Raw genomic sequence first — 24,817 nt, forward strand, 5'->3', positions numbered from 1 at the left:
AAGCCATCCCTGAAGCTTTGGTGTCATAATTGTTATAAGGAAACCTTTCTCCCAAACTTTTACTGTTTCAATTATTATTCAAGAAATAAACTCCTTGGCCAGACTCTGAAAGTTTTGACCCAGCACCTGCTAAGGTGGCACTGACCCAAGTCTCACTCTTCCCTGCCAGCTGTGAGGCTTGCAGAGACCCTGGCATATACCCACTGCTGCGCTAAAAGGGTGATACTTCATAACTAGCGGAGTCTACTTCAGGAATGGGAAAGTGGCTCTTTATTAGAAATGGATAAATGTGTCATAAATCAAAGGAAGAAATGATACGTCCTTTATTGATGCTGGAAACAAATTTGCAAAATTCAAAATACAGTTTTAAAAATCTATAAAGTCTGCATCTGCCCCAATCTGATAGAGGAGAAAATAGGGAGTAGGCCTGAACTCATTAACACTGGAAAAGACTTTTTGAACAGCACCCTAGAAGCAAAGGCATAAAGAACAATTGATAAGTGAGGCCTCGTGAAACTGAAAGGCTTCTGTACAGCAAAGAGGAATGGAGAACAAAACCTTTACCAGTTATACATCTGACAGAGGGTATCTAGAATATAAAAAAACACTATGGGTAGATAGGTCATATGTCTTCCTGAAGAACCTAGCACTACTAACCTGCTAAATGGGCATAGTATTAAAGTGACTTCTAACGACTTAATTGGTGTTAAACCCATTGATAAGTGCTTCTCTCAACCCTCATCAAAGAAGCTTCTTTTTAGTAGATGGTAATTAACCTACAACTGGCCAAAGGACAAAGAATTAATAAGAAACTATGGAATCCTTGGCCCCCAAAAGAGACATCATCCCAGGGCTCAGGGATTACTGCAGAAGGAAGCACAAAGAGAGTGATCAGTAGAAGAGATGATTACAAGGAAAGAGTGGTTTCCAGACACAGCAGGCCAGCTGGGCTCCTAAACTAACAATGGCTACGATAACACCCACAAGACTTGCAGAAACCAATGCCAGACCACATCCCAGCTTGGAGAGGGGAGGAAGGCAGGAAGTCCCACCCCTAGGTAAGCAGCTACTGGTAACTGATAGCTGGGGGGAGGGAGAGTCAGTTTGCAGTAAGTAGAACTATACCACACTTACTATACAAAAGTACTCAGGCAGCAAAAATTGTATTTGATAGTTTTTTGTTTGTTTTTAAGATGACGCAAAGTTGGGTGGGTAGGGAAAAGGGTGGATATGAGAGGAGTAAATATGATCAAAATACACTGTCTAAAATTTTAAACAAACTACTAAAAAGGAAAAATATATCTTCAAAACCAAGAAGACAGTTCAATAGATTAGGACAAGATTGCAAACCCAGAAATATAAAAAGGTGTTATATGTTTGAAAATATGTACAAATTTGCTCTAATAAAATACACACACAAGTGAAGGCAAATTTACATTAGCACCCTCACAGCATAGACACTAAATTAGTTAAAATTAAACAAAAATGTTTGAAAATGTAACTTCTTGTCAAAGGAGAAGGGAACACAACAGCCTGCTCTTCTCCATTCCTGGAGTGAGTCTGGCAACGTGGCTCAAACCATCAGTCAAAATTACCATACACTGGCTGGGCCTCATCTCTGGGATTCTATCCTGGAGACGAGCTGGAGCACGAAATTCAGGGGTGTTTAATATGGTGCTGTTGTTAAGAAGAACAGAGTGAGAAAGCACACATGGGGCAGGAGAAGAGGGCTAGATACTGTTCACTACCTCTAAACAGAGTATTCATTTCTCTATCTTAAGCAGGAGCCTCCTCTAGCTCAACTTCAGGGATCCGTGAGGGAGACCACAGTTGATGCCAAAGTAAAGTATTCATTTCTATACCACTAAAAGCAGAGCTCTGTGTGGGTATGAAAAGCACAGATGTGAGGAAGGATCTACAGATGCATTATTTAGTGGGAAAACACATGCATAGAATGATTTATATTGTATTTTATATTCTGTGTACAGAAGGAAAATATTATGTATTCACATTTGCATTTATTTGCATAAAAACTATCCAAGAAGCTAATAAAATGATAGGGGGTTGGATAAATGGGAAAATATGAAAGCAAGAATTTTAAATGCATACTTTTACAGTGTTTCTTTAGTGTTTTAAGCATATGATTATGTTACTCATCCAAAAATTTTAATGCAAGAAAAAACTGTAGGGCTTACAATAAACAGGTAAAACTGCTAGGCAGCCCAACGATGCAATAAATGCAAAATGAGATGTCATCCCATCAAGCAAGTTAAGAAAAATTCAGCAGTTTGACAGTGCCCCTTTGGTGCCATATTGGCAAGGATGTGGAAAACAAAATTTCTCATGTAGTGCTGAAGAAGATATAAATTTATATAATTGCTTAAGTCCATTCACTACTCAGGAAAACTTCATATAAAATGTCTTTGTAAGCCAGAAAATGTACCTATAGGCATTTATTCAAAAAGAAAATCTCATCCAGTTGTAGGACATTGTACAAAGATGCTCAGGGCAACACTCCCTGTGATAACAGCCTAAATATTCAGAAGAATATACAACATGTGGTACTTTTGGATCGAGGAGATGGCTTGCTCAGTAAAGTGCCTATCACATAACTATGAGGACCTGAGTTACACAGTGTCTGTATAAAAGCCAAGCATGGTGGTGTGTACCTTTAACCTTAGCACTGGGGTGCAGAGACAGGCAGACCCCTGGCACTTACTGGCCAGCCACTCTAGGCAATCAGCACCTCTAGGTTCAATGAGAGATCCTTTCTCAAATAATAAGGAGGGCAATAGACAAAGACACCCAACATTGACTTCTGGTCTCCATATACATGCACATATATGCTGTGGGACAATGGTTTTACCCTGTAAAGATTTGTTTCTTGTATTTGTTTAATAAAATGCTGACTGGCCAGTAGCCAGGCAGGAAGTCTAGGTGGGGCAACCAGGCAAAAAGCAGAGGTGGGGCAAGGAGAACAGAAGAATTCTGAGAAGAGGAAAAAATCAGTCTGCAGTTGTCACCCAGACACAGAGGAAGCAAGATGTGACTGCCTTGACGAAAAAGGTACCAAGCCACAAGGCTAAAACAGACAAGTGGGGGCAAAAAGAAATACAAATGTACCATTCAAAGAGAAAAAGACACCAGAAAATTTAAAGTTGGAAGCAAGGCTTGCGTAGAAAAAGATGAAAAGTTTAGTAAAAGGCCTGATGAAAATAGAATAAAGAGAGTGGTGTCCTGGGGCAAGACCCTTCCCAGCTAAGCTTCCAATAAGCAAAGGGAAGCGCCTATGGAATTTTCTGCTCTTAAAAGAAAGGTAATCTTAAACCAGGCGGTGGTGACGCACACCTTTAATCCCAGCACTTGGGAGGCAGAGGCAGGCAGATCTCTGGGAGTTCGAGGCCAGCCTGGTCTACAAGAGCAAGTTCCGAGACGGGCACCAAAGCTACAGAGAAACCCTGTCTCGAAAAACCAAAAAAAAAAAAAAAGAAAGAAAAGAAAAGAAAAGAAAGGTAATCTTATGCTACAAAGGAACGCTTATCCAAATGTAATTCACGGAGGGGGCTCAGGCTACATCCTAAGCAAGCAGCTGAACTTGCTGCATTAGACATGTGGTTCTAGCTTCAGAGGCATAAAGGGTACACGTATAAAGGGACTGCGGAATCCTCTTCTACAGATAAGAAGAGCCACTGAGGCCAGGTGTATGGCAGGGGATTTCTGCATGGAGGTCCTGAGAGGTCATTGCATGCGGCTGTGAAGATGCAGTCTGGATTGTGTTGGAGACCCCAAGACCTTAGAGGTTGCATGCAGGAAGTGTGCTGCAATCAGGAAATCAGAGAGGTTGGAGACATCTAAGCCTCTTGCCATCAGACACAGAGCTACAGATTGGAGTTTTCACTGCTGGGTCTCAGTCTTGCTTTGGTCCAGTATCTCATCACTATGCATCCATTCCTCCCTTTTAGACTGACAAAGGATATTGTGTGCCAATGTAGGTTGGAAGTATGTAATTTGCATTTTGATTTTACAAGGGGCTACAATTAAGAGAATGCTCTGAGTCTCAGAAGAGACTTTGGACTTTTAAACCGTGTTGAGGCTGTTAGAGACTATGGGGATTTTTGGAGTTGAACTGAATGCATTTTCGCATTATAACTCCAAGCCTGTTGGGGCCTGGGAGTGGAATGTGCTGCTCTGAATGAGAACAGTCCCCATCAGCCATTTGAATGCTTGGTTCTGAGTTGGTAGGATGTTTGAGGAAATGTGGTCTTGTTGGAGAAGGTGTGTCACTGGGAGTGGGCTTTGCCCACAGCATTTCCAGTTAGCTCAAGACATAAGCTCTGAGCTGCTACCCCAGCATCCCCCCTGCTTTCTTGCCTGCTGCCATGAGCTCATGGACTCGCCCTCTGGAACTGTAAGCCCCCAGTAAACTCCTTCTTCTATAAATTGCCTTGACTGTGGTTTCTCATCACAGAAATAGAAGAGTAAATATGACAAGGGGCGGGGAGGAGGAAGGGCTCTTGTCTCCAGACAGTTAGAAAATTAGCTTTTGATACCCATTTGCCTAGAGACCACCTTTAAAAATGGCTCTCCACGCCCTGCTATCTCAGCAGCAGGCTTGTGGGCTGCAGAGGCCGTGTGGGTCTGTTAGCTCTCTATGTCCTTGAACTCCACGTTGGTACTCTGATTCCCTTTCTGGTGTTGAGTGCTGCAGTGCAGGTTAACCAGAATCATTTATTACGTCCTGGGAAAAATAAATTTCATGGAAGTTCTCATTACATTTTTGCCAAGTTTACTACTATCAATCAAGCAAAGCCAAACAGGAAGAGAGCTAATTTTCCAAAACTAAACGGGAAGCCAGCTGTGTAGCCGGTACATCCCTGACTGTGGCTTCAGGACTCGGAGACAACAGAGGACGCAGATATAGGAAATAAAATACATGGGGGGAGCCATGGAGTCTCAAGGGGACAGGTTGGTGATGGAGAGTGAGTGCTTCTCATCTCTCGGTCACAGCGGAGTCAGATTTACCACTGTCAGTGCAGACTGCTCCACCAAACTCCTTGTCAGCACCCTTTGTTTGGGAGCTGAAAAGGAGCAATCCGAGCTCACTAGCTACGTGAGCTACTTTTCTTGTCTTTGACTAAAGGCCTGGCAGGACACAACTAAAGTGAGAAGGATTTATTTATAGTTTGCGGGGATATAGTTTATGTGGTGGGGAAGGCATAAAGGCAGGGGTATGAAACCACAGGTCATGTAGCATTTACAGTCAGGACTCAGAGGGCAGCCAGGAGGTGAGGCTGGGTTATAGGCCCTCAAGACCATACCCACTGATACATTCCCCTAGGGAGGCTTTGTCTCCTAACAGTCCTGCAACCTTCCCAGAACACCACCACCAGCAGGGGACCATGAGACTATGGCACATCTTAAATTCTAACCATAACTCCAGCACATCGGTGGCAAAGAATAAAATTGCCATTGCTCTGCACCAAAGGCAGCACAGATATGTAAAAGGAACTTGGCTTCAAGCTCAGACCTTACATAGATACAGTCATTAAATGTCCCTGGGTCATGTGTACTCACTCATCTCTGAAATTAAACAGAAATAAATAAATAAAAGTCCTCTGGATTCCACATCCTTCTCCAGGGTCTAGCCTTGTAAGTGGGTAGAACTAGAAAAGATGACATTGAGTTAAGTACCCTAGACCCAGAAAGATCACATGCTAACACTCATCAGAGGCTCCTAGCTCCTTCAAGATCTGTGGCTTTCCTAGTCCTGGGTAGCTGGCTAGATTTCCAATACCAGGCATGATTTCATTCTTGCTGAGTGAGTCTTAAGTCCAACTAGAGAGCCGTTGGCTACCATTAATGTATGCACGCCACTAGATGACACTATAGGTTCTCCTGCCATGCTGGTCATTGTTGTGGTTCATAGACATCACAGCTGGGCAGGACGGTTGGTGGTTTTCCTCCTTTGGAAAACAGTATGGCACCTTCTGGTACCCTGAAAGCTGGCCCGCAGGGAGGAGGCATTCTGGTCAGTTCCAGCTCAGGGGCTTCTGGTCCCTGCATCTGAAGTCCATGATATCTTCAGCCACTGGGATTTCTGCCTTCTACCTCTGGGGGCTAAGCAACCAAGGAAAAAAGCAATAGTCTATAATGATTGGTTTCTCTTGGACATCCTGATCAATCACTCAAAAGAGGACTTCTCATGCCTAGTTCGGGGGTCTTGTGAGAAAATGTTTGACTTCTGGAAGTCGTATTGTCAGCCCAGATGAGACAATTTCATTTTAGCTGCATATGCATATTTATACACAGACCTACACACGTATATTATACTATTCAGGCAGCTGACTGATAGTGGGATCCCTCAGGACTTTCCCAGCAATTGTTACTGTTATTTTGCTCTCCCCTTGTATTTATTCCCTTCCCCTCCTTAATCACAATCAATTGCTCGCTATATTCTCTTTTTGGTATTTCTTTATTAGCCTTCACAAGAATAAAAAAGAAATATGTTATACTTTAGAAAGAAAACCAGATAAAATATACATTATATAAAAATAAAATGCATTATATAAAAATATAACAATAACCCACCATTTTGCCTTTGGGGGAAAAAGCCTACATCCCCACGTCTGGCTCTAGACTGAAATATCTCCTCTTCAGTAAGAAACGTAAGACTAAAGCCACTGAGGAGGTAGGTCCATCAGCTCGACTTCCCAACTATGCAAGTGGTTAATGTCACCTTTCAGGTGACAACCACCTCACCAGGCATTGATTTCTGTTTCTCTGACTCATCCAAGTAACTGAATGTTCAGGGGAAAAAAAAATGTCCTTTTCTGTCAAACAAAGCTGTTTTGTGAATACCAGTCTCTCTGGGAGGCCTCAGATTACATAAACTTCCTCGACACCCGGCTGAAAACTTCAGGACTTGAGCAGCTGAGCAGCCATTCGTTTGTCCTGCAGCAGCCATGTGCTGTTTCCATGTCTCAGTTTGATTGACATAAATCTGAGGTTTTCATACATGCATGTAATGTGTTTTGTGCAAACCCTCTCTCCATTCCCTTCTTCCCAGTTCTACTTTCCCTGCCCAGCTTCGTGAACTCATTTTTAAAAACCCACTGAGTCTTCTTAGTGCTGCCTGTACACGTACGTGGATGTAGGGCATCCACCGGAGCACGAACAGCCTCTCAGGCTGCACGTCTGAAGAAAACAGGCTCCCTTCCCTGACCTACGGCAGCCATCATCGCCAATGGCTGCCAGGCACCTGGGGCTGGTGATTAACACAAAGACGCACAGCTGGTCATGCAGAGATAGAAGGCGGAGGAGGGCTAAGGTTTGAATGCGAATCTGTACCACTCCCCTTCCCTGAAGGCTCAGAAACATCTCAGAAAAGCCAGGGGTAGCAGATGCCTGCAGCCGGCGAGGGTCTGCCTGACAGGAACTGACACTCTTGCTCATGCTCTTTTGCTTTGTCACTGTCTTTCTGGTGTAGAACTTCAGATAGAACCTAGGCTGGCCTAGAACTCACTGTTTTCCCGTGGGCCTCCTCAGTGCAGGGATTACATGCGGGGGCCACCACACACTGCCTGCTTTTGTTTTGTTCTTATGAATAAAACCTTGGGAAGTTCTACGTGTAATCTTTTCTGCTGCCATGAGTATATAGTAAAGCTGACAATCATTTCTGGGTAAAACCAGCTGCCTAAGCAGACTTAATTTTACTATCCATTAATACTCCAAGGACAAAGAGGGAGGAAGGGGGAAGGGGGAAGAATTCCGGTTCAGGCAAATGGGAGAGAGCAAATGCCAGCATTAGTGAAGAACTATATCTGACCTCCTTAAGGAGCAGGGCACTGGTTCAAACTCCTGTCAGAAGCAGAAAAGAACTGTGGCTGTGGTTTATGGAGAACAAGTAGAGGGGAGACCACAGCTGACGGGACCACACAAGGGCTAGAGACATGACTGAGCACTTCCCGCTGAGGCGAAGTCAGTGATCTTTCTTCTAGAACATTGTTTGAGGAAGCATAAAGAAAAGACATTCATCACTAGCCCATATTAAATATCCTTCCTGAATCAATTCATATGTCAAGCAGCTGCAGAGAGCTCAGTCTGAGGCTGATTCAGTGACATGGGAAGACAATGACCATGACTGACTGGAAGGGCTCCGCGGCTAGTGTGCTTAGGCAATCATTACAGCCTTACACTAATGGAAGGTTCTGGGCATTGATAACCTACAATAAAGATGAAAGCATGCTCTTATCGGCAGATCTTCTTATGCAATGAATAATATCTTCAATCTTCATAAAATTATTCACTTACCACAGATGGCAGAAGCACCTCAGGGAACGGACATTAACTTTTCCAAGACTAGCTAGATTTCAACACACAAAATATTCATTGTGGGTCGAACTACCCTTCCTTTACAACACAGGAGTATCTATATAAGCGTAGGTGTCATTTCAAACACTTCTACAAAAGTAAAACTGGAGTTCTGGCCTCTGTGAGAATGCCATTTCAATGCCAGCAAATGAAAGAGGGGAATGTTTGTGTGATGATGAGAAAGGCTGGGGAGATATCCTGCGGTGTAAAGGACAGATTTCAGGAGTCCAGAGTCTACCTCTGAGTTCTAACTGGACTTTGGTTGGGATATGCGCCCTTCAGGAAGTTTCTTAGTTTCTTAGAGCTTCAGTTTCCCTTCCTAAAAATCTAGATTAGATTGTGACTGGGTTAGATGGTGACCATGTTAGTTGGTGACCAGGTTAGATTGGTACTGGGTTAGGTGGAACTGAGTTTGATGGTGGCAAGATTAAAATGTGTCTGGTCTTTCAAGCTTTGACTCTATCACTTGAACAATCTAAGATGGCTAGTCTCAAAACCTAATGAAACTTTTCTAAATTATACTGTAACACATGAAGACTTGTTTAATTATAAATTATACTCCTATATTAAATATATTTCAATACATTAAAAAGGATGAGTTAAAATGAAATAAGCAGTATTTTAAAATAAGGAAACCAGACAACTCTTTTATGAGCACAGAGGCACATGTTTGTGCTTTTCCAAACCCCGCCTTCAAATCTTGGATCTAGTGACCCAAAGGAAAGTCTAAGGGCACTTTTTTCCCCTGACACATTGGTTTTGGTGGACTGACAGAAAATGATGTCTTTCAAAGATATGGACATAGGTAGGAAAAGTACATCATTGGCTTAGTATATTAACACTTATTTCTAAATGTCACTTGCTATTGACACCAACAGCTAATAATGGGAAGGGTGTAGTTAAAATTCAATTAATTATTTCCCACAGTGCTCATAATAACAGCAGTCAGCAACCTCAGCCCAAATATGTCAGGGCTCTCATTCCATATAAAAGGACCAAATGGAACAATTTAATAATAAAATAAAATAATAACAATAAGAGAAAGATTTTCAGAGTCAATTAAAAATTCACCTGGGGATTGGCTCTTCTAAATGTCAAACTTTAAATAAGAAGGCCTAGAGAAGTTGAAAGTAAAAGGATAAAAAGAGTATTGAATGTCCACGTTAATCAAAAGGAAGCTATTCTATTGCACAAATGTCAGACCAAGTAGATGGTAATATCAGAACTTGCACTAAGATATTTCATAATGATAAAATGGTTATTTTGACAGGAAACTACATTTGTGCATACCAAGTATTATAGTTTCAAAATGCCAAAATGAAAATTGCTAAATCCATAATTATACTTGTGAATTTTAATAACTTTTGCCACCTGCCAAAAAAAGGATAAAAAGTAGAGATATAGGCCAAATGACATGATTATTAGTTGTTGTAATAGGAGCAGCGGGGCTGTGTCCCCGGCACCCAGCCGCCCACATGGCTAGCTCTAGCTTATGCCCCGAAATAATTACATGGACACTGTATTCTTTTAAACACCGCTTGGCCCATTATATCTAGCCTTTTCTCGGCTAACTCTCGCACCTGGACTAGCCCATTTCTAATAATCTGTGTAGCCCATGAGCTGGCTTACCAGGAATGATCTTAACCTGCGTCTGCCTGGAGTGGGAGAATCATGGCGACTCACTGACTCAGCTTCTTTCTCCCAGTATTCTGTTCTGTTTTCTCCGCCTACCTAAGGGTTGGCCTATCAAATGGGTCTAGGCAGTTTCTTTATTAATAAGAAATCACTCCCACATCAATTAGTAAATTCGCCTAACTGTAATTTATGGAATATGCAACCTCAAATTGCAGAGAACATTTACTCCGCTTGAACATACTCTGGACAAAAATGTTAGTCTCAACTGATTTACAGGCCTGAAATCATATTGAATTCATTTTCTGTCACTGGAAGAATTAAAGAAGAAATCAGAAAAAAATAAACCCACTAACAACAAAATTCCCAAGAATTTGACTATTATTCAATATTTTGCTAAGTAGTTTCTGGGTACAAGAAAAACTGAAATAGAAAATTCTTAAGTTTTCAGAAATATGAAACATTAATATATATATATATATATGCATTGAAGATAAATCCAACTTTAGATAAAAGATTTTGTCTTAAATATACATATTATAAAAGACTAAATGTTACAAGTCAGTGTTCTAAGTATTCCCCTAAGATTGAGAATGGCCACAAGAAGTAAAGCCTGAGGGAAATAATAAGGAAGAAAAACAAATAAGATTTGAAAAATGCGAACAATAAAGAAAATCAACTATAGTTGATCCTCTGAGTAAGTGAATAAATGGATAAAGCCTAGAGAGACCCACAACTAAGGACAGAGGAGGAGCGCTGAGGCCCTCCCAGCAGCACAGAGACCGTGAGCTGCTGTTTTCAACAACCCTAGGCTGGAAATTTAAGATTTCAAGTTATATGCCAAAATCCCTGGAAATTTGTTTAAGAAAAACAAGCTAGTAATTACATTAAGAATCTACATGTCTTTTGACAAACAAAAGTATGACTTGAATGCTGTGGGACAATGGTCTCTTATCCTGTCACTTGTATTAGTTTTAATAAAATGCTGATTGGCCAGTAGCCAGGCAGGAAGTAGAGGCAGGGCAATGAGAACAGGAGAATTCTGGGAAGAGAAAAGCTCAGTCTGCAGTTGTGACCCAGACGCAGAGGAAGCAAGATGTGACTGCCTCGCTGAATAAGGTACTGAGCCACGTGGCTAACATAGACAGGAATAATGGGCTAATATAAGTTATAAGAGTTAATAAGAAGTCTGAGTTACTAGGCCAATCAGTTTATAATTAATGTAGACCTCTGTGTGGTTTTTTTGGGACTTAACGACTGTGGGAACTGGGCAGGACAGAAACCTCTGTCAACACTTGAAGAAAGAAATTCTTAGTCATTTAGGCAAGTAACAACACAAATCTTTAAGAAGGGCTTTTCCACAGAATAAGAGAAGAGAATAATTCCTAGTAACACTCAACTTGATTTTTGTTTATTTGTTTGTTTTATTTTTTGACACAGGGTTTCTCTGTACCTTTGGACTCAATTTGTGTTTTGAGACCACTTTGTTTCATCAGACAAAAACCTGAGAAAGCTATTATGTAAAATGAAAATTACAGAATTTTTTCTCATAAATTTGAACATAAACCTCTCTAACAAATTATTAGCAAACTCTACCTCAGCGATTTCTCAAACTTTAAAATTTGTATTTATACCAGAAAGTGGCATTTCAAATCAGTCACCACATTAGAAAACTAAAGATCAGAAAATCTATGATAATGTTAATGAAGGCATTTGATGGAGACCCAACATTCCCTAGACTGAAAGTCATGGAAACCCAAGGCATGGGGGGAATTGTTTTAATCTCACAGAGTGTGCGGTAGCGAGCAGTGATCAAGAGCAAGACAGTGAGAGTGAGGGAAACCGATGATGAGTGTAAGAAAAGAAAGTGATGTCCGGTCTCTCACACACAATGAGGTCAGGGCTGGATCTCCAGCCTAAGCGCAGCAGCTCAAAGCTCATCTCTTAGAGACATAAACATGGAATATGCTTGTGACCACAGAGGGGGCAAAGGCTGACTTTTTAACAAGCTGAAAAATTATCTTAAAAACAAAATGGTAACAGAGTTTATTAAACGTAAAAACCATTGCTCATCAAGAACTGTCGCTGAAGAAATGACAAGGCATGCTGGAGACTGGGAGAAAAGACAAATCTTACATCTATCCGACTAGGATTAGTATGTAGAGAGTTCACTTGGAAAGGTTTCTTACCAATGAACAAGAAAAGAAAAATGAAGAAGCAAAAGAGTTACACAAACAGGAGAGATATAGGAATGGCCAGTTATACATGAAAAGAAGTCTCACATCATGAATTAGAGAGATTAAATTAGAAAATTAAAACCATTCTTTGACTCCATTTTACACTCCTACTGCATCGAACATGAAGACAGTGGCCCTCAGCGTTAAGAATGGGGAGCAGCTGGAACTCAGTCTTTGCTGGTGGGCTTCATGTAAGATGACCCAGATGCTTTGCAAAGTGACATCCTTGCATGCCATGAGAGGTGGCTCTACTTATGTAGGTTGAAAGATTCCTCCTTCGCTACAGTTAGTTTAAACTAAGTCTCTCTAGCTGGGAGGCAGTGAATTACAGCTGACAGAAACAGGAAGACATACCACCAAGCCACCGGCTGTGCGGTCGTCTGATCTGGACAAGACGGAGCAGGACCGCTTAACCATGGGGAGTTAGGAAACGTCTCAACTGTGTTGCTCTGACACAAATGTACAAAGCCAGCAGCTCTGACCTGTGACCTCAATACCATGGCTTGACTCTATTCTGGCTGTGTGCTTAAATGGTTCCTCTACAGTGCCATCTGCATGTTTCAAAAGACAGCAGTCGACATGGCTGTAAGTTAAATAGTAGCAAAAACACAACATGCAATTTCCATGATTAATTATGGGATGCGACCATCAAGAAGACGCTAGTGACAAGAGATACACTCTGGGATTTATGTGGGATGTTATAGCAACACTTGCTCGGTGCAAGGCTTAAGGCCACGAGATCTTAATAGACTATTGGGCACATAAAAGAATATTCTGGACTGGGATGTACATACATTTAAAAATGTCAGACAATAGCAGCCAGCCATAGGTCAAACAGAAAGCACATGGGATAAACAGTACCTTCAAGTTTTCATATACATATAAATAACCTCCACCTGCCATTATGACTTCTGAGTGCAGGTTTTCAGTATGGGGCAGCCAATTTGGTGGGAGTCCTATAGGACTTGACATCATTTCTGGTGGACACATTCCTAGTCTGGCTCTCTACTTTTCCAATCTTAACAAGTTTGTGCCAGCAAAATACATCTTGGCTTCCTCGTTTTTCTATTTGCCCTTTCTTCCTCTCTAGAACTGAAATTGAAGGGAAGAGAAAGAAGCATACCAGTGTCGTACGTCATGATGAGATTCCCGTTATGGTTGCCTACGGTCTGAGGCTCGAAGTCCACTTCTAGCTGCATGGACTCCCCCACATTAAGAATCCCAGCCGTTGGTTCTATGGAAAAAGGCCTGCAAAACACGTGGAGGCACGATCAGAACATACTTCCGACTCTTGGGACGTCAGAGGAGACGTGGCTCCGGATCTTCAGAGGGCTCACACCCGACTTCCTGCTCAGAAGTGCAGTACTGATTGCCCATGGGAAAGAAGCAGGTTGAATGTTAAAGTAACAGTAACAGATCAGCAACGCGAGAGACCCAACAGGTCCAGGCATTCATTCGTGTTCCTGTTTGTGTTCTTGCCCTTCAGATCTTTTTTTTTTAAAATTTTGGGGTGTTCCTGCTGGGAATAAAATGGATAAAAGTCAACAGTGCCCTCAAGACTCAGAGATTGCAATATTGAATAGACTGTTATTTGAAAAGAATCCTGCCTTCCTAGGGCTAAAAGTCCAGTGTGGCGAGTCCAGAGGAGAGCAGATCACAATAGTGGAAACCCTATCCGAGTTCCCAGAGGAGAGCTTACCAAGGCTCCATTTTAAGGGGATGGGGAAGTGGAGGGGACTTCAAGAGATGACACAACACCTCAGGGTTCTTACCAGCCGCTACCGTCTCTAGGTCCAAGAAGTCATGGGAAAGGAAGAATCCCATGAGAAGGCCTAGTGAGCAAAGGGAGGGGAATGGGCATCTCATTGTCGAGTCTACTGAGGTTTCAAATCACCAACAAGGTCACTGAGGCACACTTCTGGGTAAGTCTGTGAGGCTTCCACAGACGGCTGACTAAAGGGGGAAGACCTGCCCTGAATGCAGGTGCCACCATCGCGTGAGCTAGGGACCTGAACGGGATAAAGAAGAGAAAAGGGAAAAAGCCAGCCAAGTGTCCCCCATGCCGTCAAGTGACCTGCTCTTCCCTACCCTCTCTGCTGTAGTGGACTTGAGGCAAAATCAGGTCTTCCTGGCTTAAGTTATTTCTGGTGGGTGCTTTGTGATAACTTCATGAGACGTAACTGACAAAAACCCTGGTCCCTCACCTCACCCTCTGTCTGACTGCTTATCCCAGGCTCCTATTGGCTGAATCCAAACAGAAGTCAAAAGGCCTACGGAAGTGTACCATAGAGGTCAGCTTCCCGGGCACACACAGGAGGAAGAAGGAAGGAGATGAACAGGGCAAGTTCTGCATCTTGAAAACAGAATTGGAGACTCAGATGTCAGGAGGCAGGAGGGTGGATTTGAGCAGCGCAGGATAGTTTCACTGAATGATCCTGGAATGGAATAGTAAGCTGGACCTGACTATGAAGCACCTTGAACAACTCATGGAGCTCCTCCTTCTAAACAGGAAATTCAGTCCATTTAATTATTTTCACGGTCCATTTCACATCTTTAAATTGCTAGCTTTTCAAAGTAATGTGGTAGGCAGTGCAGCTGGCAGGCTAAGCTGTTTCTGCGTACTTCTTCTACAACAGCATTTGGGATCAGCATCCTCCAAGTCTGCCTGTAGCTAACGAACTCAGATTCAGAGAACATAAGCTCTCTGCCACGAGGACACAGAGAAGACACAGGGGTGGCACGGGGCGGTGGCTGAGACTGTTCACTGGGATCTCTGTGGCCTCCAGGAATAATACCTATTCACTTTCTCTGTTGCCCTCTGTTTGGATCTTTTCTTCCAACCCCTGATCTTTCTTTCTCTCTCCTTTCCTAGTAGACATGATACCAACTCTCTGGTGATCTCTTGGCGCTACTTCAGGGTAACCTGGAGTTGTTGACCTTTACATTGACCTCTGGAGATGACCGAATGGCTGTGCCACGACCTTGGACAAGTTATTTAAAAGCTGTTTTCTCATCTAGAAAATTGGTCAAGATAGCACCTGCCTCATAAGGTTGCTGTGTGGAGTAAAGGGATAAGGTGTCTGGGATAATGTCTGGCCCCAGGAGTATTGCATGATACAAACGTTTATTGCTATTTTATCATTACCAGTTTTCCAGCAATGCTGGAGGAGGAACCTAAAGATATACTCAGGTGTTCAGTTAATTTCGAGCTTCTATTTCTGCTCCTTTTGCCTTCATTCAGCACTGGGGAGATTGTTACACACCCACGTACAGCACAACTTAGTCTCCTACCCAAACACCGTTCCTGGGCCTGGTGATCTAAGCAATCAAGTTCAAACCCTCAGAATTCAAAGCCAAACACAATCTGTTCCCACCCAGGTTTTGCATTCCAATTGCATGCATTCACACGTATCTGACCCCCCCCCCCCCCCCCGGCTCACTTGTCACACTCCCAGACGGTTGGGGTGGGGCAGGTGGGAGGCTTTGGTCTCCTTACCCAAAAAGTCCCCCAAGTACTGCACCTGCTGTGACCAAACAGACGGCCTCCTGCATAGACAACCTGCAACTGCCAGGATCCTATCAGAAAATACATGGCTTTCCCGCATGTGACACTCCATTGACTATCACTGCTCAGAGCTCAGATTCCAAGTCACCGCTTACCTAGAACACTGCCACGTGTGGAGCGCCTGTGGGCCCGCACGTGGGGTCCCACTCCTGAAACCCCCTTTCTGCTGAAAGGTTACCAGCTATTGAGAGGCACACACGGAAGTTAATGTTGGTGCAAGGTAAGCCATGGAAAGAAGCAGGGAAGTGCACTCTGCCACTGAGCTGCACCCCTGGCCCACAGTCAATCATGAACACCAATAAAACTTTCACCTTCTTGTATCAATTTATATAATTGGAATAGAAAAGAAGTAAACTTCCAGCAGCCAAGGCATCCTTCCTTTATAGAAGATGCTGAGTCTTCCAAGGCCCAAGGTCCTTTCCTCCCTTCCGGCTCAGTAAGACTCTGACCCTCACGGACAGGGCCCCATTCTGACTTTGAGAGCAACACAGCAGTGACTTCTCCTTTGTCTCTCCACTTTCTAATGCTGCACCTTCACTTTCCTTCCAAATGCATCTCGGTAGCACAAGAACATGCTGAAATGAATTGGATGCGATCCTATTGCAGAACCTCAGCTAATATTCTGCAGAGAAGGTGACGCCAGTGTCACATCTCTAGGACCCGCAGGATTCTAAATTCTATAGAGAGGTAATGGATACTTTCCCCCTCGTGCTAATTGCTAGCTTTATATTAGACTAAGCTTCTTCAGCAGTGAGAGGAGTCACCTGGGATCACTCTCACCTCTTGGAGCTGCCCAAGCTCTCTCAATACATCAGATGCTAATTGGACAGAGTGCGTTAGGCACTGGTGTTTAACCACTGCCTGTAATTTGATTTTGCACTTCATTTTACTAGAGGCCTCCAGGCCGAACGGCCTGCAAAATATCAAGTGTCAGAAAACACTCTTACAAAGAAGTGAAGAGCAGTGATCCTCCGGGGTCTGAGGCGGGTTCTGACTATTACACTGTTTAGTTTTGATATGACACCCTCGTTAATATCAAATTCTTAATTATGGATAGAATTTGGTCTTCTGAAAAATCATGAGTCTCGTCTTGGTATATTAAATAGTGACTATCATCTTAGTGCCTTTCCTCCCCATGGTCTCTCTGATATTTCACTTCCAACTTGAGTCTTTAGGTCTTTAAGTCGCTCCCAACCCTCTATCATCCTCTTCCCAATATTAATCCCCCTTTAGCAGTCAATGCTATTGTGTCACCTGCTAGAGTTCTAGGTCAAAGCTGCACCAAAGTGGAATGGCAATTGTTTATGTTCTCTGGATATTTTATAGCACACCGCTGCTCCTTGTATTAGTGCAGAAACCATTACGCCCATTTTATAGTCCTTGGAACGTGTGTTCTTAGTTTAAGTCATTGCAGAGGTTTGCAGTTGGAGCTTTGCCTCTGTGACATATTGTCGGCCAGGCATCCCATAAACATTTACTGAGCACTTATTTACCCTAGACATTTGCTGAGCGCATGCAGATGAAACAGTAAGATACAATTTTTGATGGGCCTCAGATGTGGGAGCCAACTCTTCTTCTTATGGTCTATATAAACCGAACTATCGTATACATCTCTTAAACCATTGTTTAAATGAGAACAAAAGCAAGATCTGTTTTAACAGAATTTCCTATGAGATATTGTTTCACATTGTGTTTTGAACTAAAAGTGTTCAGACCAAGAGGCAAGGCCTTTGCCTTTATATTCTCCACTGGCCACCAGTTCTATCTCTATGTGTCTATTCGGCATCGTGTTGACAAATGCACCCTGTCTGGGAGACAGACCACCTGAGTGGTTTGTAGAAAGGATACCCATTAGGGAATCTCTGCAGAAATTCCAACTGCCGATTACAAATCCAACCACGTCCCTCTCACTGCAGTCATGAGAAGCCTCACTTGCAAACAGAAGCCAAATGTAGCTAAAGCAGAAAAGAGACGGCCGACAGGATGCCCTGCGGTTCACTGCGTTGGCAATGTGGTTAGAAATCATCAATTTTGTGGACAGGCACAAAGGTACAGTTTCACAAAGAGGGTGGAGAGGAAAACAACAGAATTTGCAAGGTGGGGACTCGAGAGACTTGACCACACAAAAGACGGGCAAAATGAGAAACCTGCCTTCACACAGGGATGTGAAGGATGTGAAGGGATGGCCAACAGCAGCTAGACATCCCAATCTTTAGACCAGAAGCAAAAGGAAGAGGAAGTGAGGAGGGTTATCAGATCCTGGGGTCCAGTCTGATGGCAGCTGGGACCACAGTGAAGACAGGGCTCAGCTGAGGAAGGAGAGGGAGAAGGAGCCCCTACCCCCTTCTTCCTGTCCTCTAGTCTTCTGGTGACCCATGGTCAGACACAGTGTGATCTAATGACGCAAGAGGCTTGGGAGGTCATTACCCGAATGGTGATGACAGCCACACCGGAGAAGGGTAAACAAGCCCCAAGTCTGTGTGTGCTAATACAGCTTCGGTGATAACTTCGTGAGGGGACTTGCTAGGTCATTTTCTTCCTCCCACCTTCAGCTGTAAGGTGGGAACGTGGGGACAGGGTCTCTCACGCTGATTCCCAGCTGCCCCTGAGCTTATTCCTCACTTAAACTCCGAATTACTGTGCTAGGAAAATGTGGTAATTTGTTCACAGCTGAATGGGTAAATGAACAGAAATGTCTTAGATATTTGTCAGCAATGTTACACTGTTGACTGAGGGTTTGTTTGTTTGCTTTCTTGGCATTTACATGTATCTGATATGTAAGAAACTGATAGGTGAAAAGTGTTAAGAATTAGACAACCGATCCAAGAGGACATTCTGCCTGCATTTGTTTTTCCATATCGGCTGACTTCTTGTTTACATATAAAAATATCAGTATATGATAAAACTCATTCCTGAAGGGAAACTATGTGTCAGCTTTCCTCTGCAAACCAAGCATAGCAGCATCTTTTATTTCTTTTTAACAGAAATTAGAATTATGAATATTTGGGGAGCTAGTATTCTTTCTACCAACCGGCATTAGCTCACTTTAAAAAAACAAAAGGACAGACACTTGTTATACAGTATGTGCATTATTCCAGCAGCTTGGCTTTGCTAATGAATTTTATCCTCAGTAAAAACTCTATAAAGTGACTATAGCCCCCCCATTTCTCAGATGAAAAAACAGGATCACAGGTCAAGGAATATGGGCAACTCTGTAGAAGATGAAAAGCTAAGGCGTGTGTTCTCCTCACAGGCCTCCAGAAAGGATAAAGGCCTGCTGATATCCACTGTGATGTGAAATTATCAATTTATATTGTTTGAAGTCACTAAATTTATGATAACCTGGTGTATCATCAATAGCAAACGAACACAGCCAATATTCCCAATTCTTGGTCAAAAAAAAAAAATCTAGGTTTGCTTATAAATTCCCATGGGTCATCCTATGTATTAAAGAAGGTGACATTTGGTAAGACATGGATGGTAAACCTGGAATGTTCGATCCCTTTAGGATGAAGACACTGCCTGGTCGACAGCAATGTGGTCTCCCAGCTTTGCAGCTGAAGCTGTAACAAGCCAAGCCACCCCCAAAGCTAGTCCAGCCAGAGTAGGCTGTAAGTGGTCAAAGGCCAGAGTTGCAGGAATGCATACCTGCGAGCTTTGAGGTGGAACACGGAGTCTTTGTTGCCAATGTTTCGGACCAGCAGAATCTTCTGAGTGCTGTATTTCACAGGGCAAGTGGAAAAATTCAGCTCGTCAGGGAAGTCCAGGATGGCTCGAGCCCCTCTGGCTTTGACGGGCACAACAAACTTTTCTCTTTCAGTAATACAGGTCAACATGTGGGCATAATCCTGCCAGGAAAGGATACGATCATTATTTGTGGGGACCCCAACATGGTCAAGCTCACTGTAAAAGGAAAAATAAGGGTTTATGGCAGGCATTGTGCAGAACAACTCAGAGTGTCCCTCTACAGACTTTCGTCGTCCCCCACCCCCCAACCTCATTTTCCAACCGTTTGAGAAACCTTAACTCCAAGCTTTTCCACTGGCTTATAGCTTTTGACACTTGGCCAGGCCCTTGCCTCTCAATAGAAAGGATGTCAGAGACAACACCTCACTATTTGTCCTGAGAAGTCTGTAGAGGAACACACTGAGTTGTTCTGCACAATGCCTGCCATAACCCCTAGTTTTCCTTTTACAGTGGTCTGTAAAAGGAGTTTTTTGATTTTATTCTTGTTTTTCTTTTCAACAAGTCTCTTTGGGCTTTGAGGACAGAGTAGGGGTGGGAAAGTCTAGCATACAGATTGACACAGATCAACTGTGCCCTGTACTTCATGATGCCACAGGGCAGGGAGGAAGCTGTGGGTTTCCCCGCTAGTCTAGTCATTCTGGTGAGGGTACAGGTGCCTGGCAAAGTACTGGCTAGGAAACAGACGTGGTTACAACTTCTTCTCTTTACATGAGGATGGAAAAGAAAATGAACACACGAATAATGTCTATGGACATTATTTCATAATGTATATGCAATACAATGCAGTCCACTGTGTAGATACATTAATAAACATAAGGGCAAAATAACCAGTGTATAAACCTGTGGTTCTCTCTGCACCTTCCAACCCCCAGCCCCACACCCAGCTTCCCAGCAGGCACCTCTCTGGATGGAAATACATCATGTCCCACACCAAACCCCCTGATTAACACTACAGCATACAACACCACATAAAATCCCCTGCCAATGGGCAGGGGTGAGAGTTGAGAGCAGGAGTTGACACCCAAGCCACTCTTCTTGGACCTGACTGAATTAGCCCAGGCTGCGGACTTTTTCTTAGTCCCCACGAAGACCCCACAAAGCCAGCTGAGGTCCAGCTCCTGATCAGTACACCCCAACCCAGTTCTAAGACATCCTCTCAGGTTTGCTGCAGATGTCCCCGTCATTTGAGTGACCTTGAACAGACTAACAATTCTAGATCCACCCCCCCCCCCACCGCTTTATTTCCTTGGTGCTCTTGAGAGCCTACCTACATTCAAGAGATATCCTGAGTGCAGCTACTTCCTGCCACCCTGATCCTAGCATGGCAGTTTCTCCTGGGCTATTGAGACCCTCCTCATTCAAAGTCCATTTCCATCAGTTAAGGTTGAAGTGAGCTCAGGCTGCGCCTCTGGTCAAAGTCACACTGGTTGAGGACTCCACAGCGAGGCCTCCATCTTCTCCCCAGCCATATCTCCTCCTGTCCTGCTCGCTCTTCCACGCAGCTACCATCTCCCAGGCCCACTCCGAGCCTTCACACTCAGTGTTTGCTCCATTCACACCTCGCTGTCCTCTGGCTACTTCGGTGCTTCTGTCCACTCTCTCACAGAGAACTCATTGTCTGCTCCATCTGAGCTGAGCCCTTCCATGCCACTGACTTCTAGGCACCCCACACTACATCACAGTTCAGGCTTATCAAACATTTGATGAACGTTTGCTGAATTAAGAGAAATCAGTAATACAACACTGGATAGTAGTGAATGGAAAATAAGTAAATAAATAAAGTGATCAAAGGACAGAATACTGGGGAGGGGCCAGGAAGGACCTCTACAAAGAGGAGGCGTGCTAGTCAGAGTGGCCAGAGTGGGGACTGAAGCTATATAGCTGGATGACTCTCTGGGGAAGTATGACTCAGAGCTTGTGGCCAAAGGAAAACATGGCAGGAGGGGTAGAGACCCAGGAGAGGCAGGGGCGGGCAGGGAGGTCACAGAGCATCTCTTAAGCCAGTGACAGGACCTGAGGATGGCAGGAAGCATTAATAGTGTGGACAGCTGATCCTCCACACAGCCCAATTTATAGCTTAGGAAAAGCATTGGTAACCACACGGGCAGTGGACTGTAAGTGGACTTCAGTAGAGAAAGACAGGCCAGCTAGGAGGTCACCACTGTAGTCCCGGGCAAGTGATGATACTGATCTGAACCGTGAGCTAATGTGCTCGCTTCGCCAAATGTCTGCCAAGGAGGAAGTTCTCAATCAGTGTGGTTTGTCACCATTAATTGCACATGTTAAATACGGTGCTGGGTGAAAGCCATTCGGCGAATGGTCTGCATGTGCTTCCTTGTGTTGTTGAGGTAATCATAAGGGCACCCGTTGAAAATGACACCAGGATGAGGAGGAGTTAAGTCAGGGCACAGTGAGGGCTTTGAGAAAATGGAGCATCATCAAGAGCTGCAGTCTGAATGAAAAATGTCTCCCACAGTCTCAGGCACATGGGCACTTGGTCCCAAAGTTGGCCGTGTTATCAGAGATGCTTAGATGGTGTGGCTTTCCTGGAGGAAGTGCGTCACTGAGGGTGGGCTTTGAGATGTCGCAGCCTCCCCCTGTTCTTAGTTTGCTTCCTCTGCACCGTGTTTGCCATCTAAGATGAGAGCTCTCAGCTTTCTACCCAGGGGCCAGGCTCGTCAGCTGCCATGGCTCCCTGATAGTGGTCGTGATGGGCTCTCATCCCTCTGGACCAATAATCCCAAATAAACCTTCATTCTGTAAGTGCCTTTCGTGGTATTTTATCGTGATAGAAAAGTAACTAAGACAAACGCTGTGTGGCACGGGACTCGTTAGTCTTAAAGAACCAAGCAAGCCTCCTGGTGGACGTGACCTTTGATGGAGATCTGGACTACAAAAGAAACTAACCAGGAGAGATCCAGGGAACAGAGTGTTCCTGGCAAGGGGGACCATGAACATAAAGTCTTCAGGTAGGTGTATGCAATAAAAATTAATGAACAGTACTCTCAAAATGTATTAAAGTTAATTTGTTGGGCTCTTCGCCTCACAATTGATTTTGCTTTTCAGATGGCAATGCCAAGCTTGGGAATGATGACATCCGGACATAAGGAAGTACAAATTATAGTGAAATATCTGGTCTTAGGAAGCCCCATAAAACTCAATCACACAACTGTTTAGTCAGATGACAGCGGCATCTTAAAGAGGTAAGCATTGCTTTCATTTTTCTTTAGGTGCTCAAACGAGCCAGCAAAGTTTTTGTTGGGAGCCATAAACTGGAAAGCAGTTGGAAGAGGATTAATTAAGGCATTGAGGGGCTGCTGCAGAGCCAGGCTCAGAGGCAAGCCTGGGGTGTTTTATTTTAGTTCTCGATGTGTCTTATGTCTTGATGTGTAAGGGGTTTAAGGCAGCTAGAGATGCTGAGGAGGCTGACTGACATGGTACCAAGGACAGTTTGGAGTCTTCTCAAATTCCCAAGTGAAAGTTAGACACTGAGGCACAATTTTTTTCTCTTAACTGATTTCCACACCCAGAAAAGAACATGAAGACAATTTAAAACAGTGCCTTTAAAGCACACTCCAATCTCCAAGGTTAGGAATATAATATAACATAATATAATACAATATCTATCGCAGATTATGTAACACGCCAGTAGATACTGCTTTATTGGTTTGGGATGAACTCAGATATGATGACTCAGGAGCCTAAGCTATTGCTCCAGCTGATGGAATTCCTTCCTGTGATGCAGAGCCATCAGGTCACCATTCAAAGGCAGGGTATTTGTTCCACGCTCTCTCCCTTCTACCATGAGACTCTGCCGTGAATCACCCCACTGAAGGGCTATCCCAGTAACAGTGCTCTCCAGACAGCCTTCTTTCTGACCTCCCTCTTCAAACCTGAAAACCAGCAGAAAACACTAGCAGAGAAGAATTGATTGTCTGGGAGTAAAAAGAATTGAATCTTGGTTTTTACATTAGTTCCTTGATAGAAAGCAAACGGGCATAGATATCTCTGGAGACTCAGCAGAGGGAAATGGTGCCTTCTACTCCAACAAATGACTGGATGTTAAGGTCAAGGTCAAAGAGGCTAAAGCCTTACCTCCCCTTTCTGCCTTCTGTGTTGGGAGAAATGGCAACAGAGTGAAAACCAATGTGGCCAGGAGTTAGTGAAGTCCCCTTGTTGTCTGGATAACCTTCCAAATCCTTAACCAGTGACAAGCATTTGCTAGATAGTAGCTTCTCAATCTAGATTCACCCTCAGAAGGAATTCCTTAGAGCTAGAATTTGGAGTTTCCAAACTGGAAACTAGAATTCTTTTGGAAATCCTAGAGAGTTTCAAAAGGGATTGACCAGATATCCTGGGTTTGGCCTGTGCCACTGGTAGCACCTCCTGTCGTTGAGCTAAGATCTTAGCGTCATGGGGGTAGCTATATCCCATCTGTTAAGAGAACCAGTTCTGACCTTGGGTATGGAAAGAGAGCCAGGATTTATGAATTTATTTTAATTACTGGTTGTTTAAATAGATAATGTGAATTTACTTTTAGAATTCACGTGAATAATATCACCCACAAGGACAAGTGATTTCCCTTAAGTGCAAAGAAGCATGATCTAGTGCCCTTAACCCTGCCAGTCACCTGCGCTTGCTTCCACATCCACACACTCTCTGCCTTCACCCTGTTCCTAGGATCAGCCTCTCTCTCCTACATATCAGATAGCAACCCTTCTGTCACCCCAGTCCCGCCCCAAATCTCTGGATTTTCCTCTTTCTTGAACAGACACACTTACAATAGACCAGCTTACAATCACATGTCAATGTTCTATTCCAATGTGTCGAGCACTATGCTGGGCTGTGGGATTACAGGACGGGCCTAGACAGAACTAGGGAGAGCTGAATCTAGACAGAAAGAAAATAAAATTCCTAACGATGGAAATTACCGATTAGGAGAACATGCCTGCTGCCTATAATTCCAGCACTGAACTGGCAGAGGCAGGGAAGTCAGTAGTTCGAAGGGATTCTCGGCTGAACAGTGAGTTCAAGGCTCGTCTAGGTGCCTCGGGATCCCATCTCATATCCACCCTAAAAGATGTTCTGGTATCTACACTTTAATTCAAAGTTCTGGCAATAGAATTTATGACTATTATATATCTAGGGCACATAAAATATGCTAATGTTTTGTCCTTCTTGAGACATGTATTAAATTTTATAGGAAAGCCATTTTTGACAGCTAATTGACCATTTCCCCTAAAAACATCCGCTGAGAAAACAGAAT

The 24,817-nt window shown here is 43.6% G+C and overlaps 1 protein-coding gene across 1 annotated transcript in view; it reads right to left on the minus strand.

Moving 5' to 3' along the window:
• Positions 1-24,817, minus strand: part of Hydin (HYDIN axonemal central pair apparatus protein) — a 294,282-nt gene that overhangs the window by 253,842 nt on the left and 15,623 nt on the right. Inside the window, exons 5-6 of the mRNA XM_075977335.1 lie at positions 19,453-19,652; positions 13,363-13,487 (exon numbers count right to left, since the gene is read on the minus strand). Of these exons, the coding sequence (XP_075833450.1) occupies positions 13,363-13,487; positions 19,453-19,652 (325 nt within the window). The remainder of the gene's footprint in view (positions 1-13,362; positions 13,488-19,452; positions 19,653-24,817) is intronic.

The sequence above is a fragment of the Microtus pennsylvanicus genome, chromosome 6, assembly GCF_037038515.1.
Source record: "Microtus pennsylvanicus isolate mMicPen1 chromosome 6, mMicPen1.hap1, whole genome shotgun sequence".
Classification (NCBI taxonomy): Eukaryota; Metazoa; Chordata; class Mammalia; order Rodentia; family Cricetidae; genus Microtus; species Microtus pennsylvanicus.